At 43.8% G+C, this 21,513-nt stretch overlaps 1 protein-coding gene across 1 annotated transcript in view; it reads right to left on the minus strand.

The window, feature by feature from the left end:
* Window positions 1-579: 579 nt before the first annotated feature.
* Window positions 580-21,513, minus strand: part of LOC310773478 (NALCN channel auxiliary factor 1-like) — a gene marked incomplete at both ends in the record, with an annotated part of 55,153 nt that continues 34,219 nt past the window's right edge. Inside the window, 2 exons of the mRNA XM_083633365.1 lie at window positions 580-878; window positions 3,935-4,106. Of these exons, the coding sequence (XP_083489491.1) occupies window positions 580-878; window positions 3,935-4,106 (471 nt within the window). The remainder of the gene's footprint in view (window positions 879-3,934; window positions 4,107-21,513) is intronic.

Raw genomic sequence — 21,513 nt, forward strand, 5'->3', positions numbered from 1 at the left:
GTACTCTAAGAGAGGAGGAAGTGGATTATCGCTGATTTGTCATAACGTTGTGTCACCTGAAAAAGAAATGCAGCAAAAACCTTAAAGGTAATGGACCAGAGAAAGCGCACAAACCAAGGATGTCTTGTTCCTTGTGAAAACGTTCCCTCCGACGTGCCGTCCACACACGCTCCGACACATCACAAACAACTTGGGAGGGAAGGGCAGAAGCGAGGAAGGAAGAGAGGAAGGGAGAGAGGGAAGGAGAGAGAGAGAGGCGGGACAATATGCTAGAAAACATTTGGATGGAATAGAAACAACGAGCAGGTTTCAAGTGGCAAGAGGTCAGTTCTTTAGGGGGTGGTTCTCAAACTTCTCGGTTCGGTCGATGTCCAATCCCAGCACCCTCAGCTCCAGTTAAAACCCTCCCACTTCCTGTGGTTGATGGTTCATTGGTGGCAGATTGTAGAGGCATTTCCCAGCAGGCCCTGCCAGGATGTGTCCCTGGCAGCCATGACATTGCAAAAGCCATAAGGAAACGATTCCTCTCGAAAGACATCATTCTTTACAAGCTTTTTTCCGCCATTCAATCCCCAAGGTTCACTCCTCATTAGAGGTGCTCTCCTCCGGCGAGAAAATGGCGGCCACGCCCACCCACGTGGAGTTATGGGAGTTCGAGATGATGATGACAGTGTGTAGGAGGACGAGGGCCAGCAGGCAGATCTTCAGGCGCCCGCTGCACAGTCTGGGGGAAGCGGCGGAGGTGACCGAGGCCCCCTGGGGGTGGCAGGGGGGAGCTGTCCTTTTTAGGGTCCCGCCTGAAGGGTTGTCCATTTTGGAGTCCCATCGGACGTCGCAGCATTCTGCCTCGCTGTCTGACGGACGCTCTCCCAACAGCCCTGCCCAAAACAGAAGATACATGATCAAACATTTGGTGCATTGTGACAAATAAAGATGGAGTTTGTCCGTCCTGTACCTTTGAAAATGCTGAGACAGTCCCCACTGTTTGTACTATATATACTTGTACGTAGGTTTTCACCAATATGTATTTTTGACGATACCAATACCAATATTTTTTTGATATTTTTCATACCAAAAATAGCAAAGAAATCACATGTACAGTATTCAGTACATTCAGCATTCAGACACTCAAGTTCACCAGTGCATTTTCAACCAGGACCCTGTTTTTCATCATACCGATTGATTCTGACCCAAAATAAACCCCAAAGCATGTATTTTTCAACGTATTGAATTGACACACCCTCTGTAAAGAGTCATGACTATAGAAAGATGTCAATGAAAAGAAAGATATATCTTGGCTATTGCTTTAGCTCTTCCTTGTTTATCGGCTCAGCGCGTTCTCTTGTCTACGTGCCTTGTTGTGTCGCAACAGAACGTTATCAGGTCATAGAAATACTGTCAATTAAATACACGTCTCGTTACAGAGTGAGCATCAATTGTTGAAAAAGACATGCTTTGGGGTTGATTTTTGGAAGATGTGCGATGTAGCGAAGCAAATCAGGCTGCAAAATTCACTTGATTTGTCCACCGGCAAAATGGCTGGCGAATGTTCAAATGAAGCAAAATCTACTAGCCACTTATTCTCCAGCATTTAGCTGGTGGCTGCTGATAATTTTGCGCCCTGAAAGCAACCGATGAGATTTTGGTCAGAATCAATTGGTATGATGGAAAATGATGGGAAAATAGGGTTGAAAGTATCTGGGGTTATGCTTTAATGCAGGGAGAGACAAATTGCTTTGCAGGTTTGAATCCTAACCCTAAATCCGGGTGACTAAAATAGCCCCACGCCACACTGGGATGATGTGTATGTTTGGGGCACGACACTGAAGTCAACAAACTCCTGTCTAATCCTCTTTGTAACCACTCTTTAGGAGGAATGTTAGGGTTGGGAGGATGTAAAGGAAGGATGTGAACCAAGCTTGGGAGACAGTTTCAGCTAAGTGAAGATGAGATCTGTTGATGACGATTAATCAAAGGTTGTATTGAACTTTGTGAACACACTGATAGTTATCTTATCAAGCCTTCAGTCCTATAGATGCAGCAAACTCACTGGACTTCTTCTCTCGGTAGCTCTAATGGCGATCTGGAGGGACGGGCCAGACACAATGACCCTCAGCTGAACTCAAATAAAAGTCCACGGCCGTACAGTGACGCATCACTTGACTCGGGAACTCTTGCTCGCCAGCGTTTGAAAGGACTGTCCCTGGACTGAACTGCACAGGCAAAGTACACACTGCACAGTACATACAAAGTACACACTGCACAGTACATACAAAGTACACACTGCACAGTCTAAACCTTCCACAAGTACAGGATGCCCTGTCACAGCACTGCTTCTCTTCTGGGTGCTGGCTGGTGCAGGGTGAATCACAGTAAAAAAAAGTCTTCCAGTGCACACCAGGACAGGAATGATGCTTATTTTTATTACATTACATTTAAAAACAAGAAAGAGCTAATCCCTCCCCCCCTCTCTCTACCGCCACACTACTCAGACCCCAGAAAGATACAATCTGATGAAGCAGTATGTGAAACACCTAGTTTTCTCTTTCTTGTTTTTAAATGTAATCTAATAAAACAAGTGTCATTCCGTCCACTGAAGTACTGCTGATGGAGAATGCAGTTGAGCTGAATGAGAAGAGATACAGATTTACAGTCTTTATTTGACCTCAATTTAACCTCGTAGTTCTCATTGAGATTTAATTGCCTCCGCTCCACCAAGGAGGGTATGTTTTCGGTCCTGTTTGTCTGTTGTTTATCAGGATTACGGAAAAACTACTGGGCCGATTCCCATGAAACTTGGTGGAAGGGTGTCGCATGGGCCACTGAAGAACCCATTATATTTTGGCACAGATCCAATATCCGATTCGGGTCAAGGGAGGGGACGGGACTAGGGAAAAGGGGTCGTAGCTACAGTAGCGATAGGAAGGTCGAAGAGTCGGGGTTCGAGGGGTGGGTAGGGGGTGTATCTGGGTGGTGGGAGTGGGTGTAGTTAGGAAAGGGGCGCAGATCTTGGGAAAGGGGCCCATAGCTAGGGACAGGACAGTCGCAGAGAGTCAGGGTTCGAGGGGTGGGTAGCGGGAGTGGCTGGGGGGATGTGGGTTGGTCGGGGTTAGGGTTCTGATCCGACTCACAAAATTTGCATATGGTAGCAGACCAGGAGTATTGGCCTTGGCAGAGCCCTGCGCTCTCTGAGTGCCATTCTAGTTCTCTTTATTTTCAAGAGAGGCGCACCAAAAAAGCAGCTTCCTGATACAACATGTGCCAATGCACAGTTACAAATAGAATCACACAAAATGTCAACTCTCTAATTTACCACTAAAATGTTGTCGCAATGGAAGGCCAGCAAGATCAAGGGCCTAGAGAAAAGAGTCCTTGGCTAAACAAAGCATAGAGTGCTTTTTGTTGAGTCTGCCTGAAAATCTTTCAGAATGATTTTGATGAGATTGTGCTGTCCTGGTGCTCAGCTCTTCTAGAGAATGTGCTGGTTGGCTAGTGGCCAGAGGCTTGGTCCTCTGAGCTGAGTCCTTGGTGATTACTACTGTGTATACCGCAGTAAATATGAGGCAAGCCAAACTCAATTTATGAATGCATTGTAAGAACGTCCTTGTCTAAACCCGGCCCTTCTCGAACGGGCCACTAGATGTCATCAGAAAGCCTTTGAAAACACCTGAAGAATAACATACAGCCAAGCCACATAATGGAAATATGGATTTTTGAATGAATTAACACATCCCTTATATATGTATATATTCTAATATTTCCCAATACAATGGACTGAATGTAATCAAGCTATTTAGTTGTTAAACTAGGGTGGGCACTTGGCTACAAGGCTGGCTTGAATGTTAGAAGGAAAGGGTTTGTTGTAAGCATGATGATGGGAGAAAACCTACAGGAGTGAACTGAACTGAACTGACTCTTATGAGCGCATATTGACCTGTGCAGATGAAGCTCGGGCTGCCGCCGTGGATCAGGTCGTCGTTATCGGGCAGGATGAACGGACAGCTCTGCTGTACCTCCAGGCAGTACTGGTGGCACGGTACCTTCTTCTGACAGGACTGCTGGGTGGTGGGGAAATACTGAGCACACAGCCAGGGCTTGTAGGCCATCTGGGAGAGGAGAGAAGAGGAGAGAAGAGGAGGAGTTAGACCATATAGCTAAATGGATGCTCCCTCCAAGGATCCAATCGAGGATGGGCGAGGCTGCCGTGGCTGTGTGTCGCTGCAGGGTCTCAGGCATCCCTCTGACAATAGTAGATTTGTACAAGAGTCCATTTCAAATCTGTTCATCCAAAACATCTAGCGGCCAGCCAAGGGAGAATCCCAAGGCCAAGGGAATGTTGTTCCTAAATGAGATATCAACCATCTGAAAGGTTGGCTGAAAGGTTGGAGAGAGCTGCTGGCAAGAAAGTAAATCGGGGTGGAATTGGAATGTTAAACCGGACGGACAAACCCCGTCTTTATTTGTCACAAACACCATCATGGCATGCACACACGTGCACAGCAGCTGGTACACACGCACAGTCGCACACACATGCTTTGTGGTGGGGGTTATATATAAGAAACCCCAGGTGAGCATGGGGAGAACATGCAAACTCCACACAGAAAGGCTCTTTTCACAAGATAGCCCACCTGGGGATGGGGAGACATACCCCCAGACAGTACCAACAGCGTCCCCGGCAGAAATCAAACCCAGGACTTTGTCACTGTGAGGCGACAGCGCTACTACTGTGCCCCCATGCCTATTATTTAAGTTATTAGTTATCCTTAGTTAACCTTTCTCAACAAAGTTATAACATTATAAAGGCTGCCGCTGTATTTATCTGTAAAGTTTTCAACCATTGAACAGTGTACAGTATATCACATAACAATGTTTGTTTTCTTCCCCCCAAAATGGATACCTAGCACTTCATGAATTATGGAAGTCTCACGAGATCTCAGCTAAGGCTAGTCGGCTAGCGGGAGCAGAGCCGTAGCGCTGGCTGATCAATCTCGCCTTGCGGCATAAAGCTAACAAAAACTAACCTGTAAGCCAAATACAGTATGATCATTTCATAATTTATGAGATGTGAAGTATGAGAGTTCATATGCAGTGGAGGGTGATGTACCGTAAGGAGAACTTGTGCAAAGGCAAACGGTCATAGTTTACTGATCTTTAGCACTACATCACTGGCTGTACCGACTGTAGAGTCTCGTAGAGTCTCTGGTGCTCAGCGGCGACAGAATGGACAACCTGTCTCTCTGCCAAACAAAACTCACATAACTCCTGACTAAAAATAGAAGAGATTTTCAGTATCTGAAAATACTTTGCTGGAGTATTTTCAATGCAAGTTTAAACTATTTTTTAAATGTTCAACCATCTTGAGAGGACAGAGGAAGAGAAAGGATCTGATTATACTCTATAATAATGTAATATAATAAGATAATATCATAAAATAAAATAAAATAAAATAAAATAAAATATAATATAATATAATATAATATAATATACGCTAGACCCAGCGTCCAAAATTAGCACCAACCACTAGCCAGATGCTGGTAAAATGGTAGATTTGCTTCACTCATGACCAGCCAAAAAAACAATGGTAATCTGTGGTAATGGTAAGAGTTGCAGGTAAAATTTGAACATTCACTAGCCATTTGGCCGGTGGACAAAAAAGGTAATTTTGGACCCTGCCTGGAACTCAAGGACGCGTTCACTTCACATCAAGCAACTCTGCCAAAACTCTGTACAATGAACACGCTACTTGTGAGTCTTGTGGCTTTTGTTTACGAGCCCTAGTTCACTTGTAATTGGGCAGTGCAAACCTAGTCTAGTGCAAAACTAAACAAATCTAATGGAGGAAAAGATAAAAAAAAAAAAAAAAACTTTTCCACTAGAAAAAAACAAAACAAACAAACAAAAACAAAATAATATATAAATAGTAGGTGTGTGACTGTGGTGCGGTCTAAGGAGTCAAAGTAGAAAATATGATCCTATGTAGTTCAATTGGCAGAACGGGGGGGCCACCTATACTGAAAGTGTCTAGGTACTTAGGGTAGTGTAAGTGGGTTTTTCACATGTTAGCAAGGCTATGGAGTCATGGTCATCAACCACTGACAGGACAGAACACGATTGTGAGCAGCAAGGCCTCTCATTTAACACCGAGTACACTCACACAACGATACACACATCAGCACCTTGGACAGCTCATGTAGTTACAGCAGTGAGACCTATCCACTCCTATAGCCCCAGTGTGTTACATTACTGCAGGGAATTATCCTACTAAATTACTGTATCTAGGTTTCTAGGATTCATTTCTCTACCTGAAACATCTCAAACAACAGCAAGACACAACAAAACCATTAGCACCTATCTAAAAGCAAAGTTTAACAATACACACAATCTGATCTAAAGGTGCCATATCATTAGTTCTAACTGTATAAAATGTTTCATGGGTCTTTAAAACAGGTTATGAATTCAGTTGCAAAAGAAAACCCTCAAATCCAGCCTCTGTGGGACTTCTCTGTGTTCTGTATCTCCCCTCATTAACTATGCACTGTTTTGATAAGATAAGATAAGCTAAGGTAAGATAAGGTAAGATAAGATAAGATAAGATAAGATAAGGATTAGGGCCATATGAAATCTGTAAAAAAAAAATCCAATCCAATTCCATTTTTTCACATTTTAATTTGGGGTTTAGGATAGGTTTCACAGACTAGTCGGCTTATGTGCATCATAGTCGAATAATCGTTCATCTGTGGTTTTACAAACAATATAAATAAATACATTTAACATAGATTTGTTTTGAACAATCATTTTCTACATGATGCCATCATGTTAAATAAACCGAATGTAAGGTATTTACTTAGAGAGGGAAAGACTCTCGCCTATGTTGTTATTGCAGTCAAACAGTCGCTATCTCCAGCTCAGACAAGTTGCTGGGGTTTAGCAGCTCATTTGTAAACAGCCTCTCAGAGCCAATCAGGAATCTGAGATTTCACACACCCCCAGGTTGGTCCTGGCCTGGTAAACCAGCCGGTCACGTGATCTCACATTTTATTTCGTTCTTCGTTCCTGTCTGGCCTGAAGCTTTCATCCAGTGTTTACAGTGGGCAGGTGTACTTGCCTTGACAGACAACTCCTTCAGCCAATCAGCTTGGGTCCAGTCAAACCCAAATCCACTCAGGAGAACAGCAAAAACATATTTTCCGCTGTTGCATACTCCTGTACTTGTTTAATTGTTGTCATTGAGTCTATGTCTGCAATAACTGCACTTTATGGCTGTTTAAACTAGTCAAACGTTGACATTACTCCTCGAGGCGGACAGGCAAGGAGGCGGCCATTACTGTTTTGCTAGCGACGTTCCTGATTGGCCGGTTACAATGTCAACTACGAGGCGGGTCGCTGATTGGCTCCTCCGCTTTGCAGTTTCTGCAGAAAGCCCTCTCAGAGTTGAGGCCAGACGGTCTGGTAGAACGAAATTAATTGTGAGTTCACGTGACCGGCTGGTTTACCAGGCTAGGTTGGTCGCACCTACATTAGTTAACCCTTTACTGGCTGGCTGTTTTTGAGACCTTTTTGATGAGAATTGGTAATTTTTATTGGGTGAAACAAACATTATATATCTCCCGATTATATATCTCTCATGACTAGTCCACATGTCGACTATTTTTTTGGAGTAGTCGGTGACTATTAAAATGCAGTAGTCCTGAATGTCCTAGTCCTAGTTTCTGGTATATACAGTAGGAGGAGAGACATCCTCCAAAGTAACCATTTAACCTGCTGTCCAGGAAATAGCCTCATCCTTCAAAAAAAGCTCTCTTACTGCAGCACCAACCAACAACCTATTAATGATGGGGCTCAAACAGCATTTCTTCTGTGCTTTTAGTGCTTTGACTGCACATCTGTCTCTATTTCAGTCCACCTAATGGTCCTTGTGCAGGTTGCAGTGGTACAAATGTTTATCTTGGGATGTTCTATCATGATAAACCCGTTGATTCTAACCATGGCAACGAGGCCTTGCTGTATTTTAGAGGGAAATTTCGATAAATCACAGTGCGATTTTAATTCCCATGCTCTCTCTCATTCACAGTGGTTATCTTGCGGCAGTGGTGCACTGCTGCTGACTGAATCTAGCCTGATATCAGACTGAATTGTCAACCCGTTCCACTCCATTTCCTTCTTCAGAAGCAGCCAACTCGGTGGAGTGGGCGGATTCGAAGGCAAAACTGAAGCCAGAATGAAGGAAAGAGTGACTCAAATCCAGGCTGAAATCAATCAGATCAATTATTATTATCTGTGTGTGTTTTTAAAGAGTTTGGGGAGTCAGAGGTATTACAGTGCGTATATGACTGGGGGATTTTCTGGGCTCTGCGAGGCAGCTTCTCTCACCACAAATGGCTGTTGTTTAATTCACGATGATTTAGCATAAATTCTTGCCAGTGGTGAGATAATGTGTCTAGGGATGCCGCGGCTATCAAAGGAGAAACAAAACAAAACGATCCCAGTCAGACAGGAAATCTGGGTCCTCCTGAACGATGTGTGCTGGCAGTTGCCAAGGTAACGGCTTTTTCTGCTTTTCATTAGAGCTCAATGGGTACTGCCCCACTCGCTGTTGCTTTTCTGTTTGTGTGTATCTGTGTGTGTGTGTGTGTGTGTGTCTGTGTGCATGTGTGAACTGTGTATCCGACTGTGTGTGTGTGTGTGTGTGTGTGTGTGTGTGTGTGTGTGTGTGTGCTCAGCGTGAAAAGGGAAGCGTATGAGAGCAAATTGAGTTAGTCAGGAAGCAGGCCTGGAGTCTGATTTGATCAGTCTAATGTGTGATCAGTGTGAATGGGAACCTGGCACTCAAAAAAAAATGCTGCCTCTGTCGCCATGCAGCTTAGTCTGCTTCAAACAATCCCACAAAACATGCTCGCCACCTTGGTCGAGGTGAACGGATCCAATGGACGTCGGTTCAAGACGTGACTTTATTTCGACCACTTGCTGAGATGAAAACATAATCTTAATGGGATGGTGATTTCTACTAGGAAATCATATTTTAGAGTGTGTAACTGAATAAAAACTCCCGGTAAACATTTCCGCCTCTTGCGTCACTACGTTACTTTATTTTGACAATTTGCCGACATGAAAACATAATTTTTGGAAAAAATATTTATCATTTGGTAGCTCTAGCTTGAAAGAGAGACAAATAGGTTCTGTCAGAGTGACAGTTCTTTCTGACCAAACAGTTCTGGGGACTTCCTGAGAGGAACTGCCCGCTGGGGAGGTTCCCCCGAGAATTACAGACTTTCAATGGCTTTTTTCTGTTTGCATTCGCACCACTATTAGGAACTATAGGAATGCTGATGTGAGGCCGGTGGTTAGCATGCTAACTGCTACTACTGTAGTAGCTTCACAGCAAAGCAAGTGAGATAATGGGGGACGCCTCAGGGCATTCAACGTAGCTACTGTACACTTACGTCTGGACCAATAAAGGTTCCTCTTGTGCTGGAAAAGTACCTACCCTGAAGTAGGAGCTAAAAAGGTTCCTCTAAACGGCAAAAGCACCTAAAATTGATTAGTGTGAAGGCATTTCTCCAAAGTCATCTTGTACTGACAGGTGAAATGTGATACACAAACACTACATTTCAACACATTTAATGTCATATCAGAACTATCATAAAATATCATAAATATGGAACTACATGTATATACAGTAGTAGCCTACTGCTGTGCTGCAAGCAAGAAGCTCCGAGGTCACCGTAATGGTTAATACTAGTGTAGAGTAATCGGAAATGTCACTCCGAGTGCCCAGAGCGCCTACTGTAAAATAAGGAATTGAGTTACTGCACCCAGTGAGCACCAACGGGATTCAGCGTTGTTTTCTAGTTGAAAATAGTTGGTCTGATGTCCTCTTTTCAACCAGCTAAAATGCGGTTAACATCAATGTAGTCTAAGCATCTCCCTCATTCTAAAAAAGGGGAAAGAGGAAGTAGACCTTGCCAGCTACAGACCCATAGCACTCCAGAACTTTGACACTAAAACACTGGCTACCCGGCTAAACAAACATTTGTCATCTATCATTCACCCCGACCAGACAGGGTTCATCCCAAATAGGTTCTCTTTCTTTAACTCATTGAGTGCCAGCCACTTTTGGAGAACGGACGCTCCCAGTGCCAGAGTTTCAGAGCGTTTTCAGTGATTTCTCGAGGCCCACAGAATATTGTGTGATATTACTATGTAAACACCGAACACGCACAAAGAACAATGAGACTCTATTGTATCAGCAGCAAAAAAAAGTTTATTGATATCATTTTCCGTTCTTTAGTTATCAGCCGGAGAAGATAGGTCAAAAACAGCAAAAACATGCGTTTCCATCTAGAAGCTGAGATATTGAGCCTTTTGTGAAATTAAGCATTTCAAGCAAATCACTGACTCTGAAGCTAATATTTTCTGACCTGAAACATCTGAACAGTAATTTCCTTCAATATAACAGCACCCCCACCCCCCTCTACTGCAAACTCCTCCTCCGTGGGTGTGTCTCTGGTGGCTCTGCTCGCTCTGAGTGCTGCGTGTGTCAGGCGAGTCTCTGCTGCCTGGATGGCGGCCGCTCGTCGGGGGAGTCTGGATCGGGCTCGCTCGTTTCTGGGGTTTCGGTTGTGAGCTGCGTCCGATTCTGGGCTTTCTGCTGCGCGTTTCAAAGTGTGCTGCACCCAGAGTCTATTTTCGGAGCCCCCCACCGTTGTGCGCCGGCTCCCAGCGCGACAGCGAAAAGCCAAACCATTCTCATGAGAATGGTTTCATCACGGCTTTTTCTGCTGTTTTTACTCAACTTTCTCTAATCTGGAGAGCACTGTCGCCACCTAATGGGTCGGTAAAATAGGTTATACACATTCAACATGCCCCAAAATTTTACAGGAGATATATTAGGCTTTGATCCACGTCCCACCGTCAAAAAACGCAATTGACGACAATCGTCGTCATTGGCACTCTACGTTACTAAACGAATTGACGACGATTGTCGTCATTGGCACTCAATGAGTTAATGTCAGGCGCCTCCTCAACACCTATACGCAGATCACAGTAAGACCAGTGGTGCAGCAATTTTGTCACTTGACGCACGGAAGGCTTTTGATCAGGTTGAGTGGCCTTATATGTTTGAGTCGTTGCGCAGATTTGGATTAGGTGATTCATTCGTATCCTGGGTAAAGCTCAACCAGGTTTCCATTACTTCGCTCGGTTCAGCAGGGCTGCCCTCTCTCGCCGGCCCTCTTCGCTGTTGCGCTCGAACCCCTTGCCTTAAAAATATGTGGTCACCCAAGTATTACAGGCCTGAAGGTCAGAGGTATTGAGACGCGTATTAGTTTGTACGCTGACGATGTAATTCTATACCTACATAACTCAAGAGAAATCAATCCCCCCTCTTCTAGAATTGATCACCTCCTTCGGTAGGCTGTCCGGAAATACAATTAACTGGATTAATACAATTAACTGGACAAAGAGTGACTTTATGCCTCTCTCTGATGTCTTCACTCCCAGTTTCCTGGAAAATCTCCGATTCAAACTGGCAAAAGACCGCCTCACCTATCTTGGCTTGACCATACCCAGAGATCCTAAACTAATATTTAAGTTGAATTTTGATGATTTTGTTTCAAGGCTTAAAAAATTCATAGAAAACTGGAAAATTCTCCCTTGAATCCATGATTGGCCGTATAAACTCAGTTAAAATGGTTTCACTCCCCAGGTTCCTTTATCTGTGTCAAAACCTTCCCATCTTTCTTACATCTGCTTTTTTTTAAAGAACTGGACTCTATAATTATGTCCTATATCTGGAATTATAAGAAACCACCGAATTTCAAAAGTCCACTTGCAAAACCCAAGTCCGAAGGAGGACTGGCCTTGCCAGTTTTTAGGCACTACTATTGCGCTGCCAATGTTAGGGCTCTAATGTTTTGGCGGCAAGGGATTCCTGGCAATTTAACTCCCATTTTCAGCCTTGTGGCTGAAAATGGAGGCTGGCTCTATTGCCAACTCCTCTCTGCCAGCCATGCTGTTTTCTAAGCTAGAGGGGCAGGGGGCTTTTCGAAGTTTGAGTTTTATTGTAAGAAACTCTGTCAGAATTCTGAATCAAGTCAGGAGAGTTCTGAGTCTGCCAGATGTTTCCGTCCACACTCTTTTTTGGCTCCTTGCTCAGACAGAAACTACCAGGCCTGGAGTGAGAAGGGTCTGTCCTCCATCCACGACCTATACATAGATGGTCATTTTGCATCCTTTGATCAACTGAAGAGGAAGTTTGAGTTGCCCGACACACACTGGTTTAGATACCTGCAAGTCAGAAATTATGTTTTAAAATGTTAAAATGTAAAATAAAACAAACAAACAAACAAACAAAAACAACGTAGTCGCGCTTGCCAGCCTCCCCTCACTTCCATGAGAGGAGTCTGGCAGCGCTGGTCACCATTCTGGAATTGCGATGGGTGGCGCTTAGCAGCAGTGCCCTTGGAAAATAGTTTCTAACAATCCAACCTGCCATTTTCAGCGTGGAGCAATGAGCTAGCATGTAGGTTTAGCTTGCTATCTAGTTAGCGTTGTTGTTTTCACTGTGGCAGCAGGGGACTATTTACAGCGACACACAGGGAGGAGGGAGCGGAAGCCGCTCTGATTGACATGGTTGGAGCCAATGACAGAGCTTGTAAGCAGGGAGCAGAAATGCCGGCAATGAAGGAAATGGTCGCCTCCAATGGGAGAGCAACTGTAGAGCAGGGGAGGGCTTATGCCAGCAGCCTGTTTCCATGCAGCCAGACTCCTCTCACGGAAGTGAGGGGAGGGGAAAATAGATAGATTTACACTACAGTAGCATATTATATTTTCCCTTTCTTCTTTTTATTTTTTTATCAAGTAGTAAGTTAGCTCACAAGTCAGACAGTAGTTGCATTAGCCAACACAAAACAAGTTTCCACACGGATTTGGAGCGGGACACAGGGCTACTGTAACGTCACGGCTGCATGCGGGTACAGATGGCATGGATGTGCAAGTAAGTCAATTAAGTTCAAGTTTTCAGTGTCTTCTAGTAAATTCGGCATGCAAACGGTCCACCAAGCAGTGATATTTTTTCGTATTAATATAATATAATATAATATATATAATAATATAATATAATATAATTTGCTAATAAAAAGAGCAACCTTAAACTCGCACATTTTTTTACTGAATTTGGCGTAACTTTCCCCATACATCCGCGGCTGATATCGGGCTCATTTTTAAAGCTAGGATGATGATCCTTATACCATTATGAAACTAGAAGACCTAAGGAATCGATTGGGACCAAGTATGACAACCTACTGTAGCATGTCGGAAAGGGGGGTAAAGAAATAATGCTCCAAAGTTAGGCAAAATGTTTAAACTGTGCATGCATTGCTCAGCCAGAAATGATTCCCCACCTCAACTCCTGTGCCTAACGGTAAAATGCAGAGGGCCTTTCTGTGTTTGCGAGTTTGCATGTTCTCCCTGTGTCCCCTGGGGATTTCCTTCACATAGGAACCCCTCACCAAAACATGCAATATCCTGGTCACTGAAGTGGTGCCTTCTCTGGTCGTTCGGGGGGCGCCTGTTCGGAGGGAGGGGAACTTGTTGAAATAGCGTGATCCTCCCACGTGCTATGTCCTACTGGTGAAGCTTCCCCTGTCAGGTGAAAAGAAGCGGCTGGCTACTGCCCATGTCTCAGAGGAAGCATGGAGCCAGTTTCGGCTCTCCCCAGATCGGCAGAGGGTGGAGCAGCAACCAGGATAAATAAATTAAAATTAGCACTAATGGGGGCTAAAAATGGGATACAAAAAATCGGGGGGTGGGGGGAAGGGAATGCAGAGGACAGCTGTTTCATCCATTAAAATAATCGCAATTACCGTAGATATTTTTTCAAAATCGTTCAACCGTAGCTGGCAACCGTTTCCACAAGGGCTTCTGCAGTACTTGGACCTGTTCTCGACCCAGTCTAAAATTGATTTGCCCATACACGCAAGGGCAAAACGCGGGGCACGTCCTTCCCGTAACAGAGCTTTGCATGCATGAGAGGGCAAAACGCAGGGCATGTCCTTCCCGTAACAGAGCTTTGCAGTTCTGTCATGGCTTAAAATCCTCTCCACCTACAAGCCAGTTTTACCAGATGAAATCAATAAGGGCTCATAACAATGACCTTGGCTTGGATTCAGGGTATAGTCAATTTCACGGAAACAGCAGGCAGTCCTCATGTTTAGACGTTCACATTTATTCACATTAACAGCTAAAAATACATTTGAAGGTTCAAATACTGTGGATTAGGGGTGTCACGATACACTCAGTTCACGATACGATACGTATCACGATACTGGGTTCACGATAACGATACGATACGATACGATTTTAACAATATTTTTTTAAACTTGAATAATGACAATATATGACTGGAAAAGTAGTATTTTATTTGAAATGCACAAATACAAAACATGCTGTTGTGGGAAATTGTTATTACAATAACAACTAGAAAAAACATGAGATTGGAGATAAGGCTTATCTTGAAATAGAATGAGTTACACCGTCACTTAGATTTACTTTGAACTAAAAGGTTTCTCAGCAGTATAAATTCTCATTATGCATCTTCAGTTTTTCTTCAAACTCAAACAACAAGACTTTTCTTAGTCTATTTTTTATGCATCTTCAGTTTTTCCTGTCAAGTAAACAGTTTTGCCAGAAACTCAATTGAATGGTTTCTCTCCTGTATAACTTCTCATGTGTCTCTTCAGAGACTTGTTCAACTGAACTACTTTCCACACATTGAACTTCAACAAACAAAGACGTTTCTTTGTCTACTTTTGGGGGGAAAAAAAAAAAAAAAAAAAATGTTTTTTTTTTTTTTTTTTTTTTTTCACGATATGAGATTTCATCTCAACGATACATATCGTGACGTTTTACTATCGCGAAATTTCGTGGGACGATATATTGTGACACCCCTACTGTGGATGCAGTGATTGACGGGCTAGCATTACATAAGAAGCAGACTGTATGTACTTCACAAGGACCACGCCACAACAATGTCATTTAATGGTAGTTCATAAACGTTTTCTGTCAGCCCCCCTTTTATGATATACTGTAGGAACATTTACCACCACCACCCAAAATGTGCCGTCATCTACCATCTTTGTTGTGAATTGCACTGATACTGTATATAAACTCTGTTGTTCACTTTGTTTTGCTGAAGAGAATGATTAAGATCAACTTCCAAAAGATTTGATAGTATACACAGTAGATTGCTTTCTGACATATTTCTTGCAAACATTCTTGAATATATTTTCACATTTAAAGTAAAATTAACTTCAAATTAACAAGTTCTTTTTTTTACATTGAACAGTGCAGCAAAATCTCACCACTTTTAACAGCAGAGAGGGAGAGCGACTGAGCGAGCGAAAGAGAGAGACAGACAGACAGACAGAGAGAGGGAGACTTTTTGGGTACCCATCAAACCCATTTTCATTCAGATATCTTGAGGTGAGAGAGAGGTCAAGGGACCCCTTTGAAAATTGTTTTTCCAAGCCAAGATTGAGCTTAACTTTGCAGCGTTATTTAGCCCCCTTCCCGACAAGCTAGCATGACATGGTTGGTACAGTACTTATGGATCATCTAGTTTCATATGATATCAGGCACTTCACTCTGGCTTTTAGAGTCTATAGACGGTTTTCACCACAGCTCAACCCCACAGCACTTCCTTTTTCTCAGCATTCGGCAAACTGCAGAAATATTCACTCGACATCGTTACTTTTGTTTTCGTCGCTCAGCTGTATAGACGGTTTTCACGGAATGGTCAGTCCTGCACTTGAATGTTTTTTTTTCTTTTATGTCCATAACAAACACTGCAACAGGAAGTGAGCGGGGGTTCAATTTAGAATGTTTTTGTTGTCAAGTTAAAACCGCCTATAGCCTCTGAAAGACAGTAGGCAAACGGGAGAAATTACCAAGTGGGAGCACAGCGGGACAAAGGGTTAAAACCTGCGAAACTCAGGAGTGTTGCCCAACCCCCAGCCTGGGAACCACTGGTTTAAATTCACCTGTATTGGATGTTGAGAACAGATGAACGTACAGGGCAGGATGGGTTGACCATAGATATTATATTACTATAGATGGGTCACCCCAGGCTCTGCCAATTCTAACAAATGGTAGCAGCAAGTCTCCTAAATGGGCGTGGTCAATCATTGACTCAAACCTGCCGAAAGTCTCCTAAGTGGGCGTGTCCGTGGAAATCCATGGGCAAAACCCACGTGACAAAATGACAGGAAGTGAGTTGAAGTTGGGCCATCTTGCTTGAATCCCATCGTCTTTGGGTTGACCAGGTACAAGTAGGCTTGACACAGGTGATTAGAGGTGTGGTTGAGGCATGGCCCTGCGTCCAAACCTAAGTTAACAAATGATCTTCATAGCAAGCCATGGATCGTATCATATTTTCTGTTCTATTGCCTGCTATACAGTGTAGTGTCCTGCACTTCTGAACAATTATAATGTTACAGGGATTTCGTAGATTTTGTCAATGAACTTTTCCTCATCCACGCTTTTGTCTTCCTATAGTCAGGTCCTCCACTTAACATCCAAAACCGAACCAGTTTTGAATAGGAGCGCAGATGCATCAAAGTGGTTTGACATGCCACTTGATGCTTGTTGCGTGCGTTTACACCTGAAACTAACTGGGGTGTATGAAAATGCACGTCTGACACCCTCAGTGTTTTTCTGTCTTTATGCTGTCATATAGTCAATCATTTTGAGAGTGAGAAAAAACATCTTCAATAAAATAAATCAAAGCATAATCAAATAGTAATAGTGGGGTGGCAATGTGAGGAGGAGGGGGTTACAGTTCATACTACTGTATGGAAGTTGCATCCAGCAGGTAGAGAGCTGTATGACAGATAAAGTGTTGAGAAGTTAGTTATGTGCTATTTTTGGTGCAAAATAAAACTAAAATTTGAATTAAAACGGCAGTAAAAAAAAAAGTCAAATTCCTTTCGAAATGAGAAATGTTAGCCCTGCTCAGCTATAAAATAACATTCTTGCAAGACTTTTTTTTACACACTCTTTTCCCCACTTTTTTGCATGTTTTTAGCGGGGGGTTCCTATCTGAAGGAAACCCCAGGGGAGCACGGGGAGAACATGGAAACTCCGCACAGAAAGACCTTTTTGACGAGCCCACCTGGGCAGTAGGCACTGAGGACATGGGGATGGGGACACACCCTCAGCGCCCACAGCGTCCAAGGTGGGAATCTACCTAATAAAAACTCACGTAAAAACTCACCTTTTCAGGCTACACCTGGGCCCTTCTTGAACATCTTTTCATGAAAAAAAAACTACTAATGTTACTTATTCCTTCTAGTAATGTTACATGTTACTTATTCCTTCTCAAACTACTTTCTACAAAGTGCTACCCTAGTCCATCAAAATGTCTTAGCTGTCATTGATTGTGTTGCATAGTTTTTTTCTGTACTATTGACAAAATGTGATATTGTAAGTCGCTTTGGACAAAAGCGTCTGTAATGTAATCTAATGTAATGAATCAAACCCAGGACCTTCTTGCTGTTAGGCGACAGCGCTACCACTGCGCCAACGTGCCCCCTCTTGCAAGGCTTTCTGTTAGCACAATAGCAGCTTGCCATGGACGTCCACAGCTCAACTTCTATGGGGAACATACTGCCCCGTAACCTCCGTGTTGTGAATCTGGGTTCACTTTGCTTATTCTGCCGGCATCCAGCAGTTCAAAGCAAGCGGCTGTCTCCACCTGACAGCCGCTTGTAGATGTGAAGTGCAAAACCGGTGCCCTGGCTTAAAAAAAGCCACAGCAGCTCTCCATTCAGTTTAGGGCTTCCCCACCCCCTTTCCATTCCCATGCCTGCCATTGCACTCAGAGGCCAGGGGGAGGAGCCTGTCAGCACCGACACAGAGAGGCCAGGGGGAGGAGCCTGTCAGCGCAGACACAGAAAGGCCAGGGGGAGGAGCCTGTCAGCGCAGACACAGAGAGTCCAGGGGCAGGAGCCTGTCAGCGCCGACACAGAGGCCAGGGGGAGGAGCCTGTCAGCGCCGACACAGAAAGGCCAGGGGGAGGGGCCTGTCAGCGCAGACACAGTGAGGCCAGGGGCAGGAGCCTGTCAGCACCGACACAGAAAGGCAGGGGGAGGAGCCTGTCAGCGCCGACACCTGTGTTTCCTCGATATTCAGCAACAACACAGCATGAAAATTACCTGGAGAAAATGTCAAATTGAAAATAACAGGATGATTCAGCCACATTGTCCTCTTAACACAAAGCATTGTTGTTTACAATTCACAGTTTTAGAATTCATGTTTTGTTCTAAAAAAACAACAACTGTATCCTACCGAAATGGAGTTTAGCACTGCGGCCTGCACTTGAACCATACTGTAACTGGAACTAGAACAGTGAAATGTGGAACCACATTTAGTAGAGACCAAAAGCTTTTTTTTTGTACCAGGCTGTAAACATGTTTATTTCTACTGTAAAGTTGGGCATTTTAACACAGGGGTCTATGGGGTTTTTGCTTTTGCAGCCAAGTGACCATTCGAGCAACTACAGTTTTTGGTACTTCCGCAATTTCCTCTGAGGTTGCGGCTTGACTGCAATGTAAAATCACAAAAGAAACGCCAAACAACATCCTGAATTTAACTAGTAACTTTTTTCATCTCTTTTCCACTGACACAATTTAGAAAGTCAATGAGGTGAAATATAGTCCTATGTAATTGAATGTGATGTTGACTCCTCCTTTTGTTACTTCCTTGAGCCAGGTTGTAACATACATTATGAAACATATCCAAACTAGGGCTGTGAATCTTCACTGGCCACACGATTCCATTTGATTACGATTAATCTGTCAACGATTTGATTCCACGATGCATCTCGATACAGCTCAAAGTATCGCAGCTCCAAGTGTCACATCCTCAATTTTCTATATTATTACTGCACATGGCTACTTATTCATCAATTAATTATCAGTCAGATAGATATCAACTCCCGCTTTTACTTAGAAAGTGTTTTAAAATCTGAATGTCAACATAAATTTAAACATAAACCATTCAACGATTATCTGTCAACGATTCGTTTCGATTCACACGTCCACATCGCAATGCATCGATTAAACAATTAATTTTGACACCCCTAACACCAAACTTGACGATAAGACCTCTAGTCTCATATCACAAATATAATATTGCCCAGCCCTACTATGGATACACTTATACTTGAGAAAAGCACACTCATGTATCTTACATTATCAGTCTGACAACTTACTATAATTTAATTGATCATTTCAGTTATATTAGATTAAAAAATCTAGCCACAAACTCTATTTCACAAATAAAGAGGCAAATTAAGTGCATTGGGTTGGTGTACCCTCCTATATATAAACGTGAACTCAATCCGTTAAGTATCAACACTTGATATCCCTTCACAGCAGGACGACGCTGTTGTCGTGCACACAGCGATAAAGTGGAATGACAGACGTCTATAAAAAGCTTATTATGAGTCAGCTGCAGAGTGAGATCCCAGATAGAAGCTGAATGACACAGCTCATTACCACTCACACAAATCATGGCCGTGGTAGAACAGGAAGCAGCTCCCATACTACCTGGGCTATTTTCAGATTATTATTTTTTTGGCACTGCAATGTACTGAGTGTGCGAAATATGAGAGCCATCTTCCTGATATTGATTTGTGCTGTTTTTGTAGACACACCATATAATCCATCCCTTCCCATTCATCTACATCTCGCCTTAGTCACTGAGGTGCAGATCGATCAGGGGTCAGAACGAGAATTCACTTGGTCAGCAGTGTTGTGCATGATCACGCTAAGAGCGCCCGGCGTTCATTGAACAAGCTCATATTTAGGTGAACGGCAATCTGGGAACCCATCGGTTAAACAAAAAATTATATTTTTTCTCTAACCTCAGCTACCACTGCGCCACCGTGCCCCCTCTTGCAAGGCTTTCTGTTAGCACAATAGCAGCTTGCCATGGACGTCCACAGCTCAACTCCTATGGGGAACATACTGCTCCGTAACCTCCGTGTTGTGAATCTGGGTTCACTTTGCTCAATTTCAATGTGGTGCAACAGGAACTCAAGAGGCACGGTCGGCAGCGGAAGAAAATCCCTTTCCGCTCCCTGCAAGCTCTGCCCTTGGCTCCAACGGACCGGCTCTGCCCATTAATGGATTTCTTTTCTGCTCCCTGCGTGTTGCTCTCAAATCCGTCCGTCGCTATGAAACAACAACTCTAGCTCGTTGCTAGTAGCAAGTAGCAACTTGCTATACGCTGAAAATGGTACGTTTTGACTACACACCAGTCACATTCACTTCATTTTGATCGGGTGAAGCACGGCATGCGTGCGAGCGCTGTTGCACCCCTTTTGACGGAGCCTGCCGACAGATTTTCGATGCAAGTCTATATATATATATATATATATATATATAGTTTCCTGATTTCCCCCCCCCCATTTTGTACTTGGCCAATTTTTCCCTCTAATTAGAGTACCAGTCAAATATTCTGGCTCAGAATCCCGTTAGTGAAGGACAGAACCAAAAGGCATGCGATAACGTGCCCTCTGACACCTAACACCTATTGCACAGTGGTGAAACAGAAGGGTAGATCTTATGCAACTTATGCTTAGAATAGTGAAGACGATGAGTGACTTTAAATTGGATCAGCTGGTGTCTACTATTAACTGAACAGAGTTGTATCACAGACAGACTCCTATCCCATATAATGTCAGATAAATCAATGCCAAGTTCCCCCTGCCACGCTTCTCTAATCCTCTCAGTAGAGGCCATGGTGCAGTTATCAAACAGACATACACATCTGGAAATTAGGTGCTTGAAGTGAGGAGGGCTCAGCAAAACAGCAAATAAGCATGATCATCTGGAAGCGCTACAAAGTCATGAATCTTGGATCGAACATCATTTCTGACTTGCAGGTATCTAAACAGGTGTGTGCCGGGCAACTCAAACTATATATATATATATAGTTTCCTGATTTCCCACCCATTTTGTACTTTGCCAATTTTTCCCTCTGCTTCCCTGGTCACTGCTCCACCCTCTCTGCCAATCTGGGGAGAGCCGAGACTAGCCAGCCGCTTCTTTTCACCCGACAGCAGGAGCTTCACCGGTAGGACGTAGCACGTGGGAGGATCACACTATTCCCACCAGTTCCCTTCTGCACCGAACAGGTGCCCCGACCGACCAGAGGAGGCGCTAGTGCACCGACCAGGACAAATACCCTCAATCCGGCTTCCCTCCCGCAGACACCAGCCAATCGTGCCTGTACGGACCAAGCCGGAGGTAACACGAGGATGCGAAATATAAAATAAATAAATAAATAAAACGGTAATGTCTTCATTTGATGTAGAATGCATGACATGTAACTGGTTCGTTAAACTCGCAATCCAGGAATATTGTATTTACCGCGGCACTTTACCGTGGCTAGTTGACGCTCCAAGCCGGCAGGCAGCACTCTTGCGTCTGCTCGGCGTGTCCGCACTGGTCC

The sequence above is a fragment of the Poromitra crassiceps genome (assembly GCF_964638095.1).
Source record: "Poromitra crassiceps genome assembly, chromosome: 3".
In the NCBI taxonomy this organism is placed as follows: domain Eukaryota; kingdom Metazoa; phylum Chordata; class Actinopteri; order Beryciformes; family Melamphaidae; genus Poromitra; species Poromitra crassiceps.